This window comes from Neodiprion lecontei, chromosome 4, assembly GCF_021901455.1.
Source record: "Neodiprion lecontei isolate iyNeoLeco1 chromosome 4, iyNeoLeco1.1, whole genome shotgun sequence".
NCBI classification, from domain to species: domain Eukaryota; kingdom Metazoa; phylum Arthropoda; class Insecta; order Hymenoptera; family Diprionidae; genus Neodiprion; species Neodiprion lecontei.
In genome coordinates this window covers 21695315-21722364 of record NC_060263.1, presented here as the reverse complement: position 1 = coordinate 21722364, position 27050 = coordinate 21695315, and the positions used below count along the sequence as shown (strand labels likewise).

Here is a 27050-nt window from a genome sequence, read left to right as displayed (position 1 = left end):
CCTTTTCCAGGACATCCCTTAGATTAACTAAGTTCGTTATTAATGCGAACATACTTGCTGAGCAAAATATATGTTATTTTTAGTTTTTGGTAGAAAAGGTGGTACACCATGAAACGTTCGACCAATTAATAAACTGTCTGGCATGCATTAAGAAAGCAAAGCTGCGTGCAATTCAACCCTTATTCTACACATTTCAATTTATCAGAGCACAGACAATAAACAACTGAATTGAATAACATGATTTTATAGCGGCTGAAATGCTTTGCGAAAAAAATCCACAACATTTTGTGATAACTCTAGTATTTTCTCTGTTAATCTCGGAAAAAAAAAGTGAATTTTTACACGATTTCAACGTCAACTTTGAATAACTTTTGAAACTGTCGAGTTATGAAAAAATTACTAGAGACCTTTTTTGTAAAGCATTGAATTCCCTACAAAAATACGTAGCTCAAATTTATCTCCGTTGCCTCGTTACTGAGCTACACAATTCAGAGATGACTAAAATTATTTTCGCGCGTTAATTAAATGGAAAATGAATGATTGCGTTCAGGAATCACCAAATATAAACTTTAAAGGGTATGACTATTAAACGTGTGTCGTTGAAAGAAATAAAATAATAGTCGATTTTTTTGGACCACCCTAGTGTTTACGTGTCTAAAATTGTTTATCTATATCAGTAAATATATGCACGTAGAAGAGAATCAAGTCCGGCGCCGGGAGTGCAGAGCCAAAACAGTACAAAGCGTATGCCAATTTCAAATGAGGGCAAAACTAGTTGAGCAACTAGGCACGCGGAGACTGGGTTAGCCCTGTCAAAGTCAACCCAAGAGATCGTCTGCAGTTCACCAGAAGCTCCTGACGTATAACAGCATTTGGGCCGTACTTGATCAACGTTGATATCTCTTCGCGAGCTTGAGATTACTTTTGTCGCAACGAAATTCTGTAGACTCCAATCAGATCCGATTCCCATTCTTCCTTGTTGCTGCATCGTTGTTGCCGAAACATCATGACCGTCAGCAAGAAACAAACTGTCGTTGTTAAACTAAAGCGAAGGGACCGCGATCAGCCTTGGGGCTTTCGTATAGCTGGTGGTGTTGATTTAGGGACACCTATCATCGTCACCCGGGTGAGTTGAAGGTTCTTTCGTGCATATCCGTGCGATTGAGTTTCAAATTTCTTTACATTTCATTTTTTTTATTTTTTTTTATTTTATTAACAAAATTGGGGTAAAAAAATCAAATCTGCTCAGTTGCGAAGAAGTTTTCATCACTACACGATCATTCGTAAGCATGGTAATCATTCACTTTCGTGAGTGATTTTACCAAAAATGCGCCCGTATGTATAAAGTATGAATATAGGTGGTATGTATTCGGGTGTTTTACAAAAAAATAATTTACGATTTTTCACCGTGGCATCAGCTGAAAAGTTTGTTCAGCTTAGGAGAAAGATTCTGTCAAAAAGTGAGCGGTCTACGTTATGTGGAAGATCGCGCTCATTTATTTTTCACTTTTTTCACATTTTTTCTGAATTTATGAATAAACACGTTGCAGCACTGCAATCATTATTTCTTTCCTGACATTTATATACGAGCCTGAAATCACGATCCACAACGCAAGAAAATATCAACCGAGAATCTTATTCTCCTGAATTAAAAGTTCATACTAAATTTTAACTATTTTATGAGATATTGAATTAATAATGTAAAATATCGTTTGCTGTACACTTCTCAAACATCAACTGGCGACTTAATATCACAAGTGTGGGTCTTCTTTGTGACGTAAATTGATATTATGATGATGGATGTAAGCAATAAGAAAAAAAAAGATTCATTCACGATACTTCATAAGTTTATAAAAATGTGTAAAAGTGAAAAATCAACTGAGCGCGATCTTCCACGTAACGTAGAACGCTCATCTTTTTACTGAATCTTTCTTTTGACCTAAATGAACTTTTTAGAGGGTGCCTTGATGGAAAATCGCAAATTATGTTTTTTTAAAACACCCTAATATGTATAGTTATGTATGATCAGATTAAATCATAGGTATAACAGGGAGAGCAATACTTTCGAAATTCAGTTGATCGAAGGTTAATATTTTTTACGTCGATTGTAATTATATTCATGTAAGTCTTATAAGCTAACGTGTGATATTACGTGGCTTCTTACGTCTGGTAATAAGAAGTAAATATGTTCTAGTTATTATATAGCATAAATGTGCTGGTAGTCGGGCACCATTTCATTTAATGCTTACTATTTGTTTTTTTTCAATCAGAATTTAGCGTACACTTCCGTAACCGTCAAATGAAATGGGCATGTGCCAAAGAAAGCTCTAGTGTATAAAATGTAGCCTTTTAATTGCGCGCATGCGCCAACGTTGTTTTATCGCACTGTTTCGTAAATGAGACACTTCAGGCACGCTCCTTAGGCTTTGAAAATTTAACTTACCAGCGAGTGTTGGAAAAATTAATTTCCATGATAAAACAACAATCACATTTACTCCGTCAATCGTTGACTTCAGTTAGCACTTGTGAGGATAATATGGTAAACATTGATAGCCACTCACAATTAGCGTAAGACGAATGAAAATTCATTAAACCCGTATGGAACCGATGCGATGTGACGATTTAACAACTCGCGACCTTATTAGCCATAATTGACGTGAGAACAATTGGTCGATCGCTTAACCCAAGACCCACAATTTGAGTTTTGTTTTGTGTTTCAGTCGGAGAATGAAGACCTCCTCAAGGGTGACGTGATAAAGAAAATCGACGACTACGACGCCAGAGATGTGCGTCACGTCGACGCGCAGCATCTCCTCCAAAAGTCTGAATCTGTTAAGCTTGTTGTCGAAAGGTTTGACCCCAGAGTAAACCACCATTACTAATCTTGCCTAAAAATTATTTGAAAATTTTTTTTTTACCACAACGAATTCCTCCGACTCCTTAATCGTATGTTACACTTTCGTAATGCAAATTTTTAACTTACCTCTACGAATTCATTTATTTTCGCACCATTAATTAAGTTTATAACGTTTGTAATACATAATCCGAAGAAATGCGATTGACGATGAGAAGTCACCGCTTAACTTAACGTATCACAGAGCTCAAAGTGATAGGAAAACGCGTTTTGGTACATCGTGTGGGTTCACGTTAAAACAGATTTCACATTCGGGAATAACAACGTTTTTTAGACGAAGTGCCCATCGCGTCAAATTTTGTTTTCAACGACTAAAAGTGCAAAAAATTTTAAGACAAAGGTGCCAATTCGAAGAAGTAAAATTGACCAATGTGTTTCTACAAAACGGTCAGGCCTAAAAAACTGACAATTGGAGAATTTTCATATCTCAGTGTACGCTATAATATATTCAAATTTCAATATCCGAATCGAAATTTTTACTCCAAAAGGGTGGCTAATGCTTCGTGATCCACCCATGCATATTAACGTTCGTAAATAATTTACGGAAAAATATTTTGAATATTTATTACACCTGCATATCTACAGATATCAGATACACCTAATTGTACAATACGCGTTATCTAATAAAAAAAAAGCTGAGAAGAAAAATTTCACAAAATAATAATACTTTTTCAAAATTACAAATTTTTCAATATTTTCTAGTGTTACCAAGAATTTTCTACCAAAGCTTTCGCTAGGTATATATAAAATACAAGACGCGCCGTGTGTTTTGATATAAAGATTGTCAGGGATGGTCGTGTCACAGTGCCAAGGTGATAAAATTTCGTGACATTTAATTGCTGAATCGGCTAAACAGACCGCAGCACGTGTCCAGCCTTGTCTTCATACAGCGATCGGTGGAACGCTATTCCGCCTTGAATAAAAGAAAAAAAATTCTGGCAAGCTTCGAAGATTCGGGTTATTACATCCATGCCTACATTCGCACGGGTTGCCTTATATTCGCGTTGCAAACCGAGTTTGTTCAGCGATAATTCATTCGACTTGTCGACCGCGATACAAAGCCACGAACACAATTAGAGTTTCTGGCGTGTATTGATGTGTGCCAATAACGCAGGCTATCGTGCATGTATAACCGTAAAGAATGAAGTAAACTTAAACAAATTAATAACGGCGAATGAAAACGAAATTCAGTTCTGTTTAATTTCCCACAGAACCAAGATACCGCAGCCGACAAAAATATTACCGAAAAGTCCGGTTCCTCCGCCCCTGGCACAAGAGGAATGCAACAGTCGGTATTCAAAGGAATCGTTCGATCTGCCCCACGAACACATGGACGAGGTTCGAGCTGAGCGCCATTATCTTTACCAGGTATAACTCTTTGCAACCTATAAATATACCGTAGGCTTCAATCAAGTATTAGATTACTCAGAGTGATCGTGTTATTCGAACCGCACACTCGGTCTGAATTCGGAACTTTGATGTTTCGAATTGACGGACTCTTCTGGTAAATTACGGGTTTTCCCTGATTTTTTTTTTACCCCCACTTTGTCGCAGTTGGAAAAAATTAACGGTTATCTAACGTCGAACCGTCGAGACACTTTTCGCAATTTTTTTTCAAGCAGTTGTGATTTGAAAACAAATGCGTCGTTGGAACAGTAATTAACCCAATGCTCGAAATCACGGATATTAGTGAGTTTGAATACTTCTTTGTACGATTTGAGAAAAGTTATATTTTTGATCGAAGAAATTTCTAAAAATCCTTGTGTTTCATCTTGTGAGAAATATGAGTCACAACAAACCGCCATGAATTAATTGAAAGCAAAAAACCAATTACAGGTAATTTTGTTACGATTGCCGATTGTGAGACGAATGGGGAATAGAACTGATTGTTCAAATATTACGAGACTGAAAGACAGGATTAGCGTGATTATACTGTAAAAAAGACCCTCCATTATTCAGAAATAAACTTAGACATATTTTTCGATCTCTACACACTTAGGGAATTTTACGGCAATCGTTGGCATAAGTAGTACAACACGATTGACTTATCCCGAAGTATCAGCCTTGGCACGATAAACATTTTATTGGTGATAGTGATACAAGAATCAAAATTTTATTCCATTTATACTCAGAGAAACGGTTTACTAATTTTAAAGAAAAACATTTGTTTGAAACGTGTTTGTTTTATTGAAGTATAATATTCTTAAGTAAGTATTACGGGATAGAGGTCTAGTATTGTTAGTGAATTTCAGGATATACTTCAAAATATGTGCTTTTTCAAACAAAAAAAAATAAAATAATTAATTTCTTTAACAATCGCATATACATGGCTCACGATGTAACAAGTAAACGTATTTATTGGCGCTTCCGGAGAATCTACCTCAAAATAGATTTCATATTCAGAAATATCGAGCTATTTTTTAACAATCGAACTCGTTAGGTTATACTTTTTTCTACCGACAGGAAGTGATAAAAATTCGAAGACAAAGGTCCAATTCGAAAAGGCGATAAGATTGATCAACGTGTTCTTGCAAAACAGTAAGGCCTAAAGACCGAAAAATTAGTGATTTTCTTAATTCACAATCAGTGCAAACTACACGTATTCAAATTTAAGCCAAATCGAAATTTCTACCCTAAAAAGCTTGCCGAAGCTTAATGGATTGGCCCATAGGCGAGAGTATACAGTATAATGTTCTCACCGAGACGACGTTCCAATAAGCTTTTCGTCCCACGCCCACTTCCGGTTTCAAAATGACAGACGCCAACTTTGACGTTTTTCGAAACAACTCACCGAACATCGAACGCCACCTTTCTGCCATTGAAATATGTTTTAACGTATGTCACGTACATGTTCGGATAACAGATCATGTAAAAAGTTTGGCATAGATCTCTGCTGTGATTTCAATGATTTTTTTTTTACCATCGCCCAAATTCTCAACCACGCACACTAACAGCGCAGGAACCGTGCGGTTTTGCTTTTTGGCCAAACTACTTGTTACATACAGTCAACGTATTTTTGTGAGAGTAATTGGCGCACGATTGTCTCGCTCCGATGACTGCAACAATATGAAGAGAAAAAAAAATGCTTTTGTTTATTACATTGAAAATATATTGTTCGTGGCATTCGTTATCACGCTTTCCTGTAACGTACCAAACGTGCGACGTGTCTCCGTGAGGGCGCCAAGTGCGAGTGAATATTTTCGTTGGCGAGTCTTCATGGCGGAAAGTCCGCCGAGGCAGCGGTTGTTGCTTTCTATTAATAACACTTTTGCACCGAAACTACCATCGCCACCGCTGTATACCTTCAACCACGTCGCGACATTTACTTAGACATTTTCCGCACCCAACCGACGCAGATTTTGCTCTACGGACACCCACGCACCGTATTGCGCGATGAATGCAGATACCTGATTTACTTCTTGCGCAACAGACGCATCGCGATAATTGACTCTGTACCAACAGCGGAACGGCTCGGTTTCGATTTTTCCTAATCTCTCCTGTCAAATTTGTTTTTTTCGTTTTATTTTTCTCGATATCGGGTAAAATACGCCTTATACTCGATTCAGGTCGTATTAAAGGTTCGCGAACCTTTGATCTGCGGTTAGAGGTCCTCGTGGAAGAAGAAACCTCGAATTGGCTGTAAATTCTCATCCTTGACTTTGTTCTTGGTGCGAATTTACACCCAAGCTGGGTTTCTTTTTTCTGCGAGAGCGACTTTGTAAAGGATCAGGGATTCGAGAATGAAACGAGAAATTTCAAAATCGTTAAGGAAATCGAAGAGAAAACAACGATTAGCTGTTTTTTCAAAATCACACGACAAGCTCACGAGATAAGATCATCACCTTGGCTTACGATATTTTAAAATGCGCATCTGAACGTCATTCGTATATCATTCGAACCAACAGATGACGGGATTGAAAACGAATTCAAAGATTGTGAAAAAATCTGAAATTCAATCGGAAAGCCTATATGTGAGTCATTACGCGTCTAACCGCACACTTCGTGGGCGAACTTTACATCGATACTTTCAAATTTTATGAAACTTTGTAGAACTTTGTTCGAGATAATTCTCCGATTTTTCTCGAATTTTAGTGTCAATATTTTCGTGGTTTCGCGGGATCGAAAATTAAAAGAAAAAACGACAAAACACTTGCGGACGCTGTTCTTCAAACGCTCGTATTTTCGGACCTATTCATCGTACACGGGCCGGATGGGGCTCATTTTAAAGCTAATGAAATTGTCCTTCGGAACATGTATATAAAATTTGAGAGCATCTGCTGGAATTCGTTCGGATCGTAGACAATATGTTCACAAAGTTTCATAAGATTAGAAAATCTAACCATTTTTAAAGTGTCTGCAGTTCGACGTTGGAACGACTCGTATGTATTATTTGTATCTCTTCCAGACGAAACATTTTAAATTTTGTTTAACAATGAAATCTTTTTTTGCGACTCTTATTTCTTGCGGGATATTTGCTTTGAGTGATTAAAATAATCCACCCTGTCAGCAGTAAAATTGGATAAGACATAAATTATTGAAATTTGAAGGCAAGAGGTCGTAAATGGTAATTCAGATTGAGAATATTATATTTCGAGGTAAAACAAAAATTCCTCGGGAAAAAAAAATTATTATTCCCTACCGCAATTCTACGATTACAAAAAATCGATTGCTTCACGCAGAGGCCAAGAATTCGCTGCTATAACCAACCGATTGCACATATTGCTGATTCTTGTTTGATCAATTTCACATCTATTCTCAAGATTTGATTCGCTTAATCCGCGTGTAAATACCCTGTGTCTCTTTCGATCAAGATCAAGCCGTGAGTTCGCCTTCGAATAACTCGCGTTCAACTTAATACGTCGGGAGTCGAAAAGGTTGCACGTGCCAGTCGCTGCTAACTTTAGACGACAGCAGCTACGAAACATCAATAAGTACGTATAATAGAATACTGGGAAAGTTTGGCACCTTCTCATCCGGACTGAATAGGGCCACTTTGCGAGCTCTTCAATTGATTTTTAGCACTTAACAGTACGGTGCACGAAGTTCATTGACTCGATGCTCTTCATCGCTATGTAAAAGCTCGACGCTGTGTATCCTATACTCGTCACGCATGTGGCCTAAGAAACGCTGATACTTTGGACCAGTTTCTCCTTTTTCACTTTGAAACATGTATTTGGATTTTTGATCAATAAATGCGACAATGAGGTGACTCAAGTTTCCTAGATCTCTTCTATTTCTACTATTTCTGATATTATTATTAGTCAGAAGGTAGTATAAATACTATCTAATCGTAATTAGAGATTCTCCTGACAAACACACAAACTTTTTCTGTTCGCTTTTCAATAAATAGTCTTTTGCTGTCTGTTTCGGTTTCATTGATACGTGATACGTATTACGTAAAAAACAAAAAGTCAGTTAACGTGTTTCATACGGACATTAATGCGAGTTGCTTAGGTGAAGTATTATTTTCAAAAATCTTCCAAGCAATACTCGAAGCAAAAGACATCGTTGAGTTCAGGAGGAGAAATGTACACTGTAACAAAAATAGAGGATAATTTTATTCAAATGATAGTTTGATTCAAAGATTTGAGCCGGAAATAAAGTCCTACATGCAACAGGGAAATAAAAGTCGATTATTCCCTTGTTGCGTAATGTGCTATTTAGCAACGTGTCAGTCTGTCTATTTGTCTTTCCATCTTGGCAAACTCCGACGACGATCTCGGAAATACTTCGATAAAAAGATTTGAAGTTTACAGGACTTAGATACGTACATGCAATATATCGACACGCAAAGTTACCGTATCACCTTTAATTTTTCACTGACAACCTACGTTATTTATGTCTATTCTCGACTTATTATAAATGGGATGATAAATAATACTTAAACGCAGTGAATTACATCGTTTCTTTGACTTTTATTTCAAATGCACGAGGAATAACCGTCTTTTCTTTTCTAATGTCGCTAAGAGACTGGGGGCTGTTGGGATCCACCGGCGCCTCGGAGGGCTCAAGAGCTTCAGGTTTTGGCGCCTGGGTCGCGACAGCAGCGTGAGATTTGAGCAAAAGCAGATAACGATATACGGTCTAAAGAGCCCTCTGTTTAAGTTTATATTGCCTCACCGGTACTCTCAAAGTCGATTCTGTACATCGATTGATCCTGTATGCTTGACTATCCTCACCTAGCTTCAGTTAAAAAAGCACGTTACCCTCCAAAAGTCTTTACTCTCGGCCTTTTTCGCTGAACCAGAGTCGGTTCCGCCATTACCGAACTTTTTAAACCCTATTTATATGACCGTGTCTCCAACTGTCCTTTTTACTGATTTGAGACAGTCCTTGTTATATTTTGACAGAGTGATTCGAAGTCGGGACAAAGAACGATATTGGAAGTATGCTCTGCAGCAATTATGATCAGACCTTGGCTACGAAAATTGCCTTCGTAAATGATTCAATTTTTACATAAAAATACAACGTTTGCAAGCGACAGATTCCTTACACAGTTACATTTCAATATTGTTGCGAGTTATTAAAAAAGCAGTACCCTTGGACCTAAACAGATGCGATTTCTTTATACTCACTCGGAAGTGATTTTATCACTAACCTACAACTGTATAAATTCACCCTCGGGAATGGATGAGATCTTTTGAATTTGATTTTCCGCCAATTTTTATGAGATTTTCAGTATACCGATCAAATTTGGCAGCTGAAAGATCTGAGCAAATTCATTCTGCCAGCAACCTTTTTTTTCAACAATTTCACTGTGAAAAGAAACATTGACATTGCATATTTCCGACAAATGTAACTGAAATTTTTTGTTTCGGACTCAAGAGTTCCAATTCGTCTGTTTTTTCGGAAACGTGCTATTTGACATCAAATACAATATAAAATCTCCAGGTTAAAAAATTTGTAGCAAAAAAAAATTTCCTCTCCTCAGAACGCGCAGGTGTTTGGTTTTTTTTTTCTTTTTTCTACTTTGAAATTTATAGGAACCCAAAGTATGGGTGTGACTGAGCAATGTCAAACGAAAATGAAGAGACGATGAACTTTGTGCAAGCGATTGGCTGTTTTTTTTTTGTTACATTGCGTTGATAAATAGTAATATAATTACATTGAAAAGAATTTTTATAATCAACCACCAAACGATTAGCGTAGTGCATATTCTCCCACCATATTGCATAAAACCAAATTTGGCTGTAAAAGTCATTGTTTCAGCTGAACTTTTTTTTTTTAAACTTTTCATGCGTTTCTAACTTCTTCCAAATTACTATGAAACTTCATATCAATTCTCCATCCACTATACGAAAAGTCTCGATAAGCAGGGCTTCCCATGGTTGTTTGGAAAGTTGATAAAAAAAAATAAAAAATTCATGGATCTTCCATCGGATTTTGGAATGAAATTTTCACCAGGGTTGCTATTCAAGTTTCTCTATAACTCAAAGCTTTTGACTTCTCATGCGCGGAGAATGTTGGTGTCAATACGACGCAGGCGGGAAATCCGGGCGAGCTGCAAGTGAACTGAAAACGTTGGATATTGGTAGTACCGGCCGCGCTTCGTAACGGTGAACACCTCTCGTGCAGATAAAAAGAAAAACAAAATAAATTTTTGTCATTGTGTGAAGAAATTTCAAATACCATGCCTGCCTACTCCACGACCTACCGTTACACCATTGAACACCATCCGAAGGAGGAAGAGGCTGCCGTTTATTGGGTAGGATCAGTGTCTTACTTGTTCCGTCGACTCTCTTTTTCCACTTGATCGTCTTTTCCCGATCACCTTTTTTAGCATCTCGTTTTTCATACCAGCTGAGTCGTTAAAGTATAGCGTCGATGCTACTATCCTCGAAATTGCACTTTAAAAATCGAAAATCCATTCGTTTAGAAATATAAAAATATATCGTAGTATTTTTTACTGCACTTACGTCAACGCGTAGGTTTGCATGTTTTATACAGTGAACGGACGTGAACATACCTTGGTGACTACATCAACCTCAAGAGAGTAAGAGTAAAGTGACAACGGAGGGAAAAGTGATTCTTTTAGAATTTTAATCATTGTGGAGGATGACTTTGAGGTGGCTGATAAACATTTGGGTCGAAAAAATCCGAAGAAAAAAAGAATCTCGTGAATATGAAAAAAAAAAAGGGAACTCAGTAAAATACTTTATAAGGGTTTGAATCTCGTCGGTGAATTTTTGTTTCGTTCCTTTTTCTCGCGCTTGGTTATTTGTAAATAAATCTAAAAGTAGGTGTTCCTTTATTATGGATTCCTCAAAAGTTTATAAAAGTGGAAGTAAAATCTAGTTATATGAATGTAAGCTAAAGACAACTCCAGTCATCTATCGATTTTTGAGATTACGGATCTAACAAAGTTCGGTCCTATTGACTGCAGAGATCTTAAGATTCGATGGCCAATCAGCAGAAGAATTTTTACCCCCAAGAATCAAGCGTTTTGTATAAATCGACGCAGTGATTAATTTGACTCTTATTAATTGTACGAACGGTTGTAAGATTCAATGATCATAATTCATACGACGAGATCATTCGACTTTAATTTATTCTTCAGCGATGATTTGCATTGTTTTTTCACTAGTTACACGTTATTCAGTATTTTGTAATACATTTAATCGAGACAAAAACCAAACGATGATAGCTGGACGTTTAGCTTGAAGCATAACCAATGCTATTTTTACGGTAGAAATCTGGGTTAGTAAATCACGAAATACGTGAAACGTGTAAGCAACAGTTTTGCATCCGGCCTTAGCAGCTTCGTAAGATGAATTTTTTTATTCGAATGTGTCCCGATGTTGCGACTTTTCCTCGATGGCTTCAACGCAGAAACTCAAGTATCGATTTCCCTGATTCAACTTGCTTTAAGAAAGGAGAATTTTTAACAAAATGTTGTTATTACGCAATTGGCTAGCAGCTGTCAAATGTCAGCTGTTGGATATTGTCTTGTATCGCACTTTATTTCGAGACGTGTCACTATTGGCGAATCTCTTTCAACGATTAAAAGCAAGCCATGAACTAAACAATTCCGTAGATCAATTGGACCAAATGTTCAATGATTGGCATATTAAACGATACTTTAATGATTACCTACAATATGAATGCATTTGCCACTCTAGTTTGATTCTATTTAATTCTCTTATAATTCATCGCCCGTCCTTTCCAGATGCACTCTATACATGAAAAAAAAAAAAAAATATATATTAAAAATCTTTTATTCGCAATTGAATCAATCTTTTATGCCTGGCTAATTATACAAATGAGAAGAAAAGTGTTTGTTTTGGCTTCTACTTTCGACCGTAAAGACACTAACTGATTAATATACGGTAGCCAGCTGTATTTATTTATAGAATTTATCGATAATCTTGCAATTATATACGTGCATTATTTCTCTTTCTTTTTTCATTTGTTTCACACGACGAGCTGAAATAATCGATTTCCGATGATTTCTTAATGGAAATCCAGGAATGAGCGATTCTGTCGTGAAATCGGACGGTGGTCAGTGTGTGTTATTTTTGCCAGCTGGGGGCCTTCGTCTATTTTGAGAATCACTGTTGCTTACCCTGTAATATTACACTGTTCCTGACCCATTTATAATGAAATTTTCATACGTCGCGATACCGCGCCATTACGCAACGCTTCTAGTTATAAAAAAAAAAATCGGCAAATTTTTCAATTATCATTATAATTTGGCATATATCGGATGTAAATATCGCAACGCCGTTCCCTCGCCAAACTCCGTACAATTATATGCATACGGAATACCTTACAGTCCAATTGAAGATTTTTGACGATTATTGTTCTTCACAGGAAACCGTACAATTTTTACGGTGTGAAAATATACAAAGAGTTCGTATCTCGTTGGAAATTCGACACGGCAACGGCGGTATTAAAGGAATTGAATAAAAAAAGGAATCCGCGAAACGATCTCGAGCAAATCCCGAAAACTTGTCGAGCCGTAAGAATGTATAAATACGTACCGCGGTGATGTAATACGTGTTCAACCGTATGTATAGACGTACATGACGCGCTTACTTTTTTGTAAACTTCATCACAGAGTAAGATCTCGAACCTTTTCCTGGCTCAGTGACGCGCGAATATACTTACCTGACTACTTGCTTGGAAAAAACTCCTTCGACAAACTGACGGAGAAAACAATAACGATAAAAATGCATACCGTAATATGTTCGTAGAAACAGCGCCGAGCGATCTGCATATATAAATGTGATAAATTCCCCGTCTCTATAGAAAATCGTTTGACGATTCGATTCGCAAAGGTATTTGTGATACGTCATTTGAAATTTCATCGCCAGCTTCCAAATATCAAATGACAGTACAGCCGAGGTGTGAGTGACAACCGTTCCTCGATTAGTAGGGTATATTACGCAGCGAGTGCGTAAAACTTACGCACGTGTTTCATGCGATATTTTCTGACGTAGTATGCGTAAAATAATTAGATTTCGATCATCGTTATTACTGCGTAAAATGCAACTTTACCCATACCTGTGCGCAAAGTTCGATTCTCCGCATTGTATCGAAAAGTGGCATTTTCCACATGCTGTGTCAAAAAAACGTTTTTGTCGAATCGAAATGATCGGCCGTTTATACCGTCTTACCGTGGGACTGCGAGGTCTCCCTAAATTTAGTTTGTTTTCATGTTTCCACACTAAGCGGGCATAACTGCCAATATGACACAACAGCAAACCCGTTGCCAAATTTTTACCGCGTAACCTGAGCTCACCACCGTTTTGTGAACATTCAAAAGTAGTTTTCGCATTACACGTTATCATACCTATATATGTATATATATATATATACATACATAGGCGTATTAATGTTTACCGTCACGTGAAGGTACATCTATACGAAACCAAAAATTGATAAGCACATCGAGAGTCCATCAAGAACCCCGATGTACATACCTAAGTAAATTTTGAAACAGCAACCGGGTTGCACAAGGCAGCGGATATAATCTTGATGGTTGCAGAATGAACGTTGATCAGTTTTAACCGTTTCTTTTCCTTCGCATCGCAAGCAAAGCACCGAGACGCCGATGCGGCGTACGTCAGTCGTCTGCATGCGTCTCGGCGTCGGATCCTATCAAAGATTTATTTTTGTAACACGCTGCGTGGGCTCGCATCTTGCTTTATTATCGACTCCAGCGGGTCGTCACTTTCGGCTAATTAATTATTCCTGTAGCAGGTATTCGGCAGCCTTTGTTAAATGAAAACGCCCTTTTATTCTTCGCGATATGCCGTCAAATAATTAACGGGTCGTTATACATTGACGCGATGCACCGTAAAGATGTTGCGGGCATTTTGGCTGTGGTACGCGAACGCGTTATAATTTGAGGACAGTGCTAATAAACGGATGTTCAAATAACCGCCACTCTATTTCTACACCCCCTGGCCGACGAATCGTTCTGTGTTCCCATATAGCTTTTTCATACGACTGCCTACTTTTACCCGTAATATTTAGCATGATTACATGATTACACAGGGACGTCTGATTATTATACAACAAAAACAAAAACAAAAAAAAGTCTTGCAACGAAGTATACTTTTGTGTGAAATTTTTATTACGACCAAAATTTCGATGAGTAAGTTTTTCAATTTTAGCCATCACAAGATTTGGTCGAAATTTTCACACATACTTTGGCACGTGAATCACGTTATTGAATAATAATTAAAATAAGATTATTGCTATTATTAAAATATTCGTGAATAATTTTTAGGGAATCGTTTAGCAATTTTTCGCCCTCTTTCAATTTACAATTATATTTGTCAGACGGTACGAGTGATAAAAAAATGATTTTCGAGCATCAACCGATACACATAACACATATATGCAAACCTTCGAAGGTCTGTAATACAATGATTGATATTTGATGTATTCGACAGCCTTATCGCACAACACCGTTGGTGTTGCCCGGAGCAAAGGTCAAGAAAGACGCACCCCTCGGAGAGTGTTATCTGCGTCATCATCCCAACCCGATGATCAGAGCCGCGCCTCATCATTACGATGCGCCACTGCCTGAGGTGGCAATGAAGCAAAAAGTACGTACTGATTTGGTAAAACGAACAATGTACCGTAAATAATCATCAGTCGATCATTGTTTGTAACATTGTGCAGCGAGTGGTCACCTGATATACGGAAGAACTTTTCCTCGACGCGATTCTATACCTATAACAGCTATGAGCGAATACATTTTGTGTAAAGAAGTACGGGAGCTATGATATTTGTTGAAAATTGTAGAAGGGGCCTACTTATTTTTATCGCTGCGCAAGCTTCTTGCATTTCAGATGACTTACCACGTATGCACATTGAATATTCGGGTGTAGGTGTTTGGTACACACGGAAATCTTGTTAATAATATGTTATGTATGTGTAATATATTACATAATCCTCTATAGATTTCGAGTTAAACGCATACACCTGCTTACACAATGTTGTAAGAACCCCCCATTATTAATAAATCTTATTGTTAATATCTCGTGTCTATAGTGAGCGATAATTGTTAACTCGTAATTCTGAATTCTTGATGTGAAAAGGGATCGAATCATGTCCTGTAAACGTACTTATGTTGTTGTCAGTTGTTGAAGTTGAATGGGTGAGTCAAAATTTAATTTTTTTTTCTTTCTGTTCCTTTTTTCTTTGACAATTTATCGAAACATAATAATGAATCGCGATAACTATAGCTGTTTAACAGCAGTCACCGGTAATCCGAATTGTAAGATGAAATAAAAAATTAAATGTAATGGCAACGCGTATGAAGAGATGCGTGAAAGAGGTGACATGTATCAGCACGCACGTCAATTTGAATATTTATCAGAAATCTTTGCCAGTGTCTTGGTTGTAAAGAAAAATTTTTAATCTTAGAGTGAAAACAGTGGATTTCAGCAGAGACGAGAGGTAATGAAAATAACACGAATAAAAAAAATTATCCTTCTTTTGATGTTACGATCTATGAATATAAATGTCAACTTATTTATACATAAATATACATATATACTTAAGGCTACTAAAAAATTGTGAATAATGAAGAAATAAACGTGGTAATTTATAAACGTTTAATAAAACATCTTCACCAGGTTGCAGAAACAGTGCTGCAGCGAGTGTTGGGACCAAATGATGTTCCAAAGGTTTGAATCATTTTATACAAATCGCTTATCTGCTTAAGACACTGCGCTTTTCAAATACACAATCGTATATAAACGTGTACGTACATCGATACATGCGTACGAACGGTTGTGTAACTGCAAATGGCGAATCATATAATATTGTACACGTTTTTGGGTTGAATTTCGTTTGCTGGTTTTTCATGGTCGCCAATATTCATCAATTACCTAGGTATATTTTTCCTGTGCCGTTTTTAATTACTTTATTCTCTTCTCTACGTATTATCATTCTCACGAACTCATAATAACTATTTTTACTTGTCATTAATTTTTTCTGGCAAGCATTTAAACGAAAGAAAAACTCCCTTCTGTTCACTTATACCGTAGTTGTCGTACATACCTTTTATCTACCTACTTATCCTACGTATGGTTTTTACTGTGTTCAACTATACATATATGTATATCTTCAGCATTTATATAATACGTGTATGCATATCATTATTATTACCTGCGGCAGTTTTCTAGCAACGCACACACAGCCTTGATGGAAATTTTTCTATGGAATTTATGGAAAAATGTTGCAGGTTTTTCTAAAATTTAATTACCTAACAGTTACTTGTGAATCAGGGCTGTCCGGACTTGTTTGAGAAAAAATCAGTCAATTACAAAATGCTTAAACAAAATTTTACCTCCAGAAATAAGGATTTTCCAATAACAACGTTCGATCGTCTCGATGAAAAAGTTGTATAATTTTCAAAAATTTCAGTTTAAATTAATATTCCTCCTCAAATGCCTGTAATTGTGACAGATTTCGGTCTGAATTTTCCTTCAGACGGTATATCTAAAAAATTCTACAACGGAGTCTCCAAATTGAAATATCCTCGTGAAGCAAATCAGAATGTATATTTGCGACAAGAAACTTTCCGCGAAAAAAATGTTCACCAAGAAAGGAACGCCCTGGATTCGTTCTCTACAGAAAAATGTAATTGAACGTTTATTAATCTACATAGAAAAATACACCGGCTGTACAGGCCTGCAGCACATTCGTAGCGTTTGCCTTTAAAATGATCGTTTGCTAATTCGACCTCTTTTGCTGTAGCAACAAACGACATATTGCAAAAGTTTGACCATCGGAGCAAAGCAGTTAAATTAATGTGCAGGGCTGCACATCGGTATCAATATTACCACAATACTTCATTCTGACTTTGTTATACATATTTAAATGTCTGTAGTCAGGGTTGTGCGATCTATACAAGCCAATAAATGTGTGCAATCATTTTGCATTACATTGACGGAGGATACTTTTCACTAGTGCCGTATGATTTAGCCGGCTTAGCCGTCCAAGACGATTAATTTGGCTAATTAGCTGAAAGTTAGCTTGCTAAAGTAATTAGCTAGCCAAAATAGCTAATCGGCTAATTTTAACCGGCCAAATTTAAAAATGCAAAAAGTTGACAAGCAAATGAATTTTTTATCCATTGGTTTCAAGCTTCTAACTAAAATACCACATAAATAGACGTTCGTCACTTAAAACTAGAGAAGTTTTTAAGGGAATCTAATTTTAATATTACTAAATAATGTACTAACTACGGTTGGGGAATAACACGTATTAAATTATTCGAAAATATGTCGAGCTTAGTACTTAAGTGACTTTGAAAAGTTAATCCAAACAAGTATCACGATTTGACGGACGTTAATTTTTATTCTCAGCTCAGCCGATTATCATTGATTGATCAACTTTTCAGGCACCTCGGACAATTGGATGACAATAATTCTGTAAAGTGAAGTGAAGGGTGAAAAATTCATTTGCTTGTTGACTTTCTGCATTTTTAGGTTTTACCGGTTCAAGTTAGCTGATTAGGTAATTGGGCCAGCTAACTTTCAGCTAATTAGCCCAATTAATTAACTGTCTTAACCGGCTAATTTCAGACCGGCTAAATCGTGCAGCACTACTTTTTACCAAGCCTCGTCATTCCTCATCCCTGCCTACGATCGTTATGTTAATGTACTTACTATACCTCTACAGCCTTACATTTTTCATTCTACAATATGTACGTGCAGTTCCCATCATATAATACGAAACCTGCAGCTGGCGTGTGCTTTTTTCAAACGGCATAAAAGTCGAAGAGGTGCTTCCAACTTATCGGCTCGAGATCGTTACCCAAATATTTAACCGTAGAAAAATAAAAAGATATTCACATGGATTGAAATTTCTGGATTGATTGATCGGTTTTTCATCTTCGCATAAATGCAATTTACTAAAGTTACAGTGTAATACAGTAGAGCGTCGATTAATTATCCGAACTGATTGGGGCCCGGTACCTTTCGCAAGTGAGATTCGAAAATTTATGTAACCGAACACCAATATTCCGTAGTAAAAGAAGTACCAGCGTGTTCAAAATTATGAAATATATTTCTTGAAATTCGATCACCGTATCAACAGTACATTTTCTCTATTTCCCTTGAACAAAATCACTGATCTGCTTTTTCCTTCAACGAAAGCTCGTTTGTAATGGAATTAAAAATTCAGTGCCAAGTCTCGTTTTTGAATGACTTTGAGAACGGGTGAAGACTGCCAGAACCGAAGATTCGGATAGAAGACGATTCGGGTTTACTGTGTTACCTATTTTGAAACAGGATTTTGTTTGTAAAAATCGATGCCGTGGAATAAGTTACCCTCAATACTGTCGTTTAAGGAAACTATGTAGTTACTAACGAGTGAGAAACGTAAATAAATTTAATTATACCTATCTGGGTACATAATATCACGAACATATACGTAACATAAATAGATATCTATAAATGTTATTTGGAAGACGTGAAAAATATACATGCTTTAAAACTTCTGTGAAACAATAATAATTGTGAATAAAAAAAAACAAAAAACAAATAACGAATACAAAAATTGTGACGTTGAATATATATGTATATATCATTTTGCTCTCGCAATAGATTGTACTATCTAATAAGACTCTTTCTGCATTAATTTTGTTAAATAGGTTGTTCATAAGCAATTCAATTCCCCTATTGGACTCTACTCCGAACAAAATATCGCAGACACCATCAAATGTCAAACTTCGGCTGTTCCGTAAGTATTATTATTTATTCCAAAATAACAAGAAATAATTATTTAATTCTCAATTAAATAATAGATTTACAATTTCACCGCACAATGTTTAGTAGATCAGTTTAGTAGTAACTAGTAATCATGCTTGCGAGCCTTAACACATATACAGTATGAAAAATAGAGCTTAATTGGGACATTCCAAGTAAAGCAGATCGGTTATCTCCTCGATCTACCTGTTTGCTCATTTTCAAAGTTTGTGGAAAGTTGAATTTTTTCATCAAACTAATTGCAATTGATAATATGTGCAAGTTTTTTCCAAGAATTAATCTCCACGAATAATTTTGGAGCAGCTTCTTTTTTCCATCCTATGTACTTGCGTGTGAAGCTATCGCAGCTTTGTACGAAAATTTGTATTCGACCTCGACCATTAAGAATTAATGTTGAAACAAATATAAAAATGGAGATACATTTTTCTGCGTTTGAAGAATAGGTTGAAATGATAACAACAAACATGTGAACCAAACCTTGGAACAATATTTAATCGCAAAAACAAACGTCGAATTTGTCTGCTATCGGAAAATCGAAATGCAAAATATCAATTCAACCAACATTGTTGACGTGCAAAATAAGAATATGAATATTAGAAAGATCTGTTTCAAATGAAATGTCCCGTCTTTAATACTGTTTAATTAATCGCTTTATTTAAAACGTGACAAGCGCGCGCTGTTGGAGTTATTAATAAATCTGCGTAAACTAACTATTGAATAAATGAATAAACAAATAAATAAACAAACGCATAAGTAAGCTGGCAAAAAAATCTTCAAAACAAATTATTAAAAGCATTGAATTGAATGGAAAGCATAAGTTGTACTAGGAGAGTAGGAGCGTCAGGGGCGTGATTCGTGAAAGTTGGATGACTACGCTCATTCAATATACGTACATTTTATAATTCATGCAATATACAAGCTGTACACGCATGACTGTACAGCTGGCTAACCGTAATTCATACATATACGGATTCGTTTGTTTTTACAGAATTTTCATTGATTTTTCCTTCTTGAAACAAAAACAAGAAATACATCAGCAGGCAAAAATCTTGAAAGAGAAGGCAATGGCTACCTGTTCAAAAAACGTCTGGCCACAGTTCAACAAACCGAATTAGAATCAACCTTTCAGATAAAATACTGGGATTCGCGAGGCCGTCGATCGGCCGAGTCAAGTTAATTATGTAAAATCCCCCACCATGCTCTCTATTGGATCACTAATTCCATGCTTCATTGTTTTTCCCACAAGCCCTACAACCAGTAAAGCATAATTATTCATCACTACGATTGTGACACCGTACAAGAGTGGATAGTTAAAATATGATCCGTGTCTAGACTCGTCGAAAGACTAACTGAATTCATCTCATTATCATACATGTTACCCCGATCGAATTCGCGCTGGAAGAAAAAAAGATGTACTAGTGTAAAGAACAGGTGGAATGAACAAGATCCATGAAGTTTCTATGTGAAATTTTCAGCCTTCTTTAGACAGTGCACTGAGCTGAAAAGAAAATCTGAATAACCACGCTGAAAATCACAGCGTGGAATATAATCGTATCGGAGAATAAGCCCGTGGTTCCCACCTGTTCTCTTTATATCACGTATATTTATACTGTTAAGTTTCGCATCCTTGATCGCAACAAAAATAGATGCGTTACAAATTATCAGGAGTCGAGACTGAGAAATATAATTCCATAGTCTGCGGCAGCGTACGATGATGTCTGACAATTAACTAATTAATTCGGGGAGTATCGAGGCGTAAAAAAATATATTGAGATAACCTACAATTAATATTCTTTGATTGTTGATTTCGGGATACGTGATATTCTGCTCGATGAGACTATCTATTAATTCCAATTGGCGACGAAAATCAATTCATCTATTTATTATTTTGCCGTAGTTCGTTGATCGATTATAGAATCTTGAATAGCCCACTTAGGACCACGTCAAGTCATTCTATGTCGGACCAAAAGTTCTCTAAAAATCCAAATTTTTTATAAGCCTCAAGTTTTTCAAACTTATTTTGCCACAAAATAAATACATATATGTGTTTAACGAAAAAAATGTGGCATCCATATTATCGATTTTAAAATACTATTTCGAATTTCAGTTTTGACACATGGACGCGCTCCTTTCATCGTTCTTTGCCAAACACGTGTCACATTATGTTTTTTTGTGTTGAAGAATGTACAGAAAAACGATTCGGGAAACTTTAAATTATCGATCGATATTTTCCCTGAAAATTATCGTTTTCACATGGAACGACTTGGAATGGCTCGTCTGACTTAAAAACGCGACTGAGAAACAGTTTCGTATAATAATATTGACCCGAAATCGGTCATAATTTTCAACGGAAGAAATTTTGGACCCACATTAAATGCATATATTATAGCTCCCTACATGTATGAACAGTTGATGAAAGGGAAGTTTAAAAAAATGATTATAATCATAATAAAATAAATAATATTACGTTTACGTAGTAGTAGTACTGTAGTTGATTGTCAGTGCACGAGAAATAGTAATCAATTATTATACATGTTTAACTCGTAACTAGTCTGCATACTTTTACTAACAGTTTGAAATTTGTTCATCCTAATTCATTAAATACTGTAACAACGTTTTAGATTTACAGTAACTTAACAATTGCCTTGCTACATCGTTGTCGACCTTGAAATCGATAGGTATCCTTCGAATATAAATGAAATCTAAAGAGGACGCGTTTGTCGAATGTCCAGGTGACATAAGCTAACAAATTATCGAGGAAGGAAAATATTTGACGATAATGCGGATAATGCGAGTAAATAATCTGCGATAAGTCCAGTAGTACGTGGCTCGTTTCAAAAATAAGTTTCCCTGTTTTTTTTCCTTCGAACTAACAACCTTTATTGGGCCCGTTGGACGTGTAAAACTTGTATCGGGGTCTGTTGATAACACAATGAAAATTCAGTGGGTAGGCGAATTTGCAGGTGGCAGCAAATCACTGCAAATATGACCATGGCTCTGATCCGTGTGCCCAATTGCGAAATCTGTGCGGTTATCCGTTTTTCCATTGAAATCTTTGGCGTTTGTGATTCCAACTTGACGTATTCTGAAGGAATTTTAATGGTTCGAAAATTCGAATTAACATTGGAAATTTTGGAAACTTCTGACGGACGATAACGGAATTCCTCCCCTGATATATTTTATCGTATATTGCTGGACGGACTCCAATCCGAGTCTTACACGTCACAAGCCCGATAAAGATTGTGAGTTGAGAGGACAAAAAATAGAGCAGATTACTTCTGAAATGTCCCTCGCAATCCTCTTTAGAGAAATCAATTTATTTTCGATGCGTTTGAAAAAAAAAAAAAAAAAACTATAGAGATATAATGACTTGTAAAAAAAAATGTAATACCACAAGGGAATGAGCATGAATTTCCTTAAGAAATTATATCATCTATAACCGAATGGTATTCGGTATACCTGAAAAATTGACAAGTAATGGTATTACAAAGATCGTAAGCACGTGTTATAAGTTTATAAACGCCGACTGCTGATTAGCTTGAAGAGGGGGCCAGTCAAGTATGACCCAAGCAAAAGCGAAGCGTACAAGGCTCTACAGGAAGAGGCCCTCGGAGATGTTGTACAGGAAGTGAGACAGCCGGCCCGCACCGGGGTTTTCTCGCCACATAAGGCAAACCAAAGCAAGGTAATATCTATGAAGATTAGAGCTAAGGAAGCCGAACTCCGTGGGGAATGGCCGATGTAAGTCGTCCGTGTAATTGCAGCGAGTAGACCGCGATGATTTCACCGAGTGCAGGGCGACCGATGTGATCTGTAATTATTTGGAGTCTTTCACTGGCTGCACTCGGTGCTCACTTGAACAAAATTATAACGTCTATTCGCTGGAATTCTAGGGACGTTTTGGGATCCAGGAGTCCGGCCTTCTTATCCACGTTCTTCACGATAGCAATGTTCATGACGCTATTTCACCTACTTGTAATAATAGTATTCCTTTTTTAGACACGATCTTTAGTGAACGGAATTGCACATTAGTTTCGCAAAAAACGTCAGATTGAGAAACAATCCTACAATCACCTAAGATTCACGTTTTGGCACTCAAATACAAGTTTACAAGTATTTTTAAAAGTAGATGTATGTGAACACAGATCATTTTGTGACCAGGAATTCAAAATAATTGCTGAGCTAATTCGGATGAAGTTTGGTTTCGATACTCTTCTTATTTCCAAGACGTGCCAATTAGATTTCGACACAATCGCACTTCGGTTTTTGGTCGGTTACTACGTCATTTTTTGAGACATTTGAACAAGCTTTGGAATACGATCTTTCAGCATCGAAAAAAATATTGTGATTTCTGTGATTTTTTCCTCTCACGAGTCTGGCTACGAGTTGTTTATGAGCCAGATTCTAATTAGACCGTTCAACCGATTGGCATGAGATTTGCACGGAACGTTATTCTTATCGTAAAGATGAGCCGACCAGGTTTCCAATCGCACTCGAACGTTCATAAGGGCTAATTTAATTCGATTATTTCATCATCCGCACATCCAAGAAAGCGATGAACTTTTTGCCTGCAGCTGGCACATTTTGTGAATTAACGCGTTATGGGACTCTTTCGATATTTCCTCCGATATTGGCTTTCAATTATGGATAAACTCGACGGAAACGATGTAATAATAAGAGTGTTGCTCAAATATAATCGAACTGAAATAAAACACGAAGTGCGAATTAGCATCGATTCTTTGACAAAACTTATTAAGGGAAGATTCCGGTGAAATTTTGGCATTACAGAGTTTTTCGTTTTTTAAGCGTCTGAACAACACGTAATCAAAAATTCCTTCCAACCAGATTGAGATTATGGTAGAATGTGTCCTAAAAAAGAATTTCAATCTTCAGCGATGGCAGTGTGTGAAAACTTGTCACTCACTGCTGCACAAAAATGCCTAACTCATATACTTTCATCGCGGAAGATTGAACATTTTTTTCAGGACACATACTACCATAATCTAAATCTTGATAACAGGAATTTTTGATTGTATCTTTTTTACTAATTTTATAAATAAAAGCATTATGTTTTAAAAATTTCGCCACGCCAGCCCCACAAAATAAAACTTTTCATTAGTATAACATAGCGCAAACGTATATAATTGTAAATTAACAACAACAAAAAAACATTTATGCAATATTTTTCAGGTCTACCAGCCTGTTTCCAAGAACTCAGGTGCTGCATACGTAAGTAGATATGTCCACGACAAAAAATTTCAATACATTTTAAGTTTTGAAAAATACAATATCGAAATTATTCGCAGTTATAAGTAATTAGCCAATTATTGAAGATATTTTTTGTAAGTATATAGTTAAGGGTAACAGTATACGAAGGCTTTTCACGTCGGAATCATATTATGTGGACTTTGTTGTAATTCACAAATAATCTAGAAAGCGGATCCACGGAAATGACGGTAAAAAAAAATTACCGACATTATTTTTTCAGACCATTTTTTGAGCTATTAGATCGACTTTTGGACAGGACTTTTCTTTATAAAAAGAAAGGAATATAATAACAATTGAGGCGCTATTCGGTATACGGGTCTAATACTTATTCGGTCGGTATACGGAGAGCTGAGGAATGAATCGCTGCAGTATGGAAAAAAATTCAGCACTTCAACTTCCTGTAGGTATAGCTCCGCGAAAGAAAATCGTAGACACTCGCAAAGAGAATATGCAATCGAAAGCTTGAAGAATTCTGTGTCACTTGGGTTTAATTAGTGATTCGATAATACCACGAAATCGATATCCTATTTGCAGCCACTTACGTGTTTCAATACATATATTTATAAAAAGAAATTCGAAAAATTCGCGACATCTCGGCAGCCCTGAAGCCAAGATGTGAAAGGCCTGATACGTATAATGTTTCCTGCATGGCAAAGCATGAACTGTAAACTCTAGTTGATATAATTCTCCCTAAATTATTGATTACCGTAAAGATTGTTGAACAAGCATGAAACCGAATTGGTATTTTTCAGTTCTCACGCGTAATCTCATCACAATTTTATCCGAAATTTTGTAAATATTTACCCAAAAAGAATCAGTGAAATTCGATTGTATTAGACTTGCTATTTTCGTACATAAACGAACTACGTGAGAGTTTTCTGAATTGAAATTAGATCACAGGTAATATGCGTTGGCGTGACTTTTGACTAATAAATTCGTATGTTTGTCTGATTAAGGCTGGATTGCATAGACGTCCCTTCCCTCTTCCTTTCGTTAAGGATCACGTCAACGACTTCTAATATTATTCACAGATTTGTACGTCACTTTCTGTTACATACCTACATACGTATGATATTTTACACGCATGTAAACATCTAGGTAGAAAACGTACAGCATACAAGAGTGCGATATTTATACGCAATGCATATACATATAAATATTACATACCAATACATGGTGCGGGTTTTGTAATATCTATTTATCGTCAGCAAACTACGCATACCGAACTCGATTCATGGGAAGACTCAAGGGAGAATATTGAATCGCTTAATTTGTGAATACCGTTCGAGGGTACATCAAAGACAAGCAATTCTGCTCGGTATTTGTAACAAGTAAATATTTTCTCATTTCAAATCAGGTGGTGCAAAAAGTACATTCATTACAGGTTCGTTGCAGGGAAATTACGGAGCCGTAAAACCTCGAACGGGTTTCTTTTAGTTTGATAATTTATTCTCTGCAGCTGAGTCATCCCGAGTAATAAATACGGGCTTGTTCACTTGATGTTTAGACTTTAGACGAATAAGATGATTGCTGTGTTAACGACATATTTTGAAAACAACCGCTAACTATTGTTCCAATGTTGTGGAACGTAACGAAGTAGCTGCGCAGGTTGAAACCGGAAACGGAAGCCTACAATTTGTTTCAGAGTTTTGAATGGAAATAATCAATTCACAAAAAAATATCGTTTCCAAGCGTACTAGACAAAGAAACGTACCTACAAGTACATGAAGAATAGGTTCTAATTGCTTCAGGTTTTATTTTCATTTACAGATGAAAAACTACAAGGCAAGCTATTAATAAATATCATTATTAGATTATACACAACCATTACAAGTGTCAGAGACAACTATGCAGTTAAAAATAAAACCTGGACAAACAAAAGTAATTGAGTGCTATTTTGTATTGAATATTGAAGATTAAATTCTTCATTAAAAATTTGAGTGTCTTTCTGAAAAACTGTGCTTGATCGTTGTGTGATTTATTGCGATTAATCGTAGATTTCATTGATCGATCAAACGAGCAAAGAATAATTGGAAGCACCGATTAATCAATTAATCGAAAAATGATTAATTGAAAATCTCGATTAATCGATTGATTGAAAGACGATTATTCAAAGTCTACGATTTAGTCGCAGTCCTAATGCCTACATATGTGTGTAACTACGAGTATACAACGTTTAAAAAATTTCAAAACTTTCCAATCGAAAACCAGTAACACTGTTTTGATCAAACAGCTTGTTCGTACGTCATAAATAGAACGCGCCACAACATTGCATGAATCCAACCGTAATAATAATAAAAGCTGAAAAATTCTACTGCGGAATCTGACCTATTATGAAATTTCTGTTTGATTTTAGGTCAACTCCTTAAATGACTCTTCCGAGACGATCCATCAAAGTGGCAGCTTCAAGAGGATTATGTACAGTGTGCTTGGGCAGACTGATTATTAAATTCATTTTGCCGATGTTATACGGTTAACTTATTATTCACCCGAAGACGCATATAACACTTGACTTTATCGAATTACAATGATTAGGAACAAGGAAATGAGGTCCATACCCTCCGACTACTGTAATAGCGTATTGTGAAGTTGCGAATTGAAATATACCTATACTTATAAGTACATCGGTGAATGTA

The 27050-nt window shown here is 36.4% G+C and overlaps 1 protein-coding gene across 5 annotated transcripts; it reads left to right on the top strand.

Moving 5' to 3' along the window:
- The first annotated feature begins 834 nt into the window (after positions 1 to 834).
- Positions 835 to 27050, top strand: LOC107219378 (PDZ and LIM domain protein Zasp). 5 transcript variants are annotated; one of them, XM_046738140.1, is made up of 10 exons: positions 835 to 1126; positions 2721 to 2851; positions 4126 to 4282; positions 14815 to 14970; positions 16006 to 16056; positions 19032 to 19120; positions 22684 to 22831; positions 24337 to 24375; positions 25371 to 25449; positions 26771 to 27050. In XM_046738140.1, exons 1-9 carry the CDS (start codon positions 1007 to 1009, stop codon positions 25431 to 25433), a joined length of 954 nt encoding a protein of 317 aa, XP_046594096.1. In that variant the 5' UTR covers positions 835 to 1006; the 3' UTR covers positions 25434 to 25449; positions 26771 to 27050. The 5 variants fall into 5 exon arrangements, with proteins under 5 accessions (XP_046594096.1, XP_046594098.1, XP_046594095.1 ...); XM_046738139.1 differs by lacking the exon at positions 25371 to 25449 and having other exon boundaries at positions 839 to 1126; XM_046738141.1 differs by lacking the exons at positions 835 to 1126; positions 25371 to 25449 and adding an exon at positions 2456 to 2539.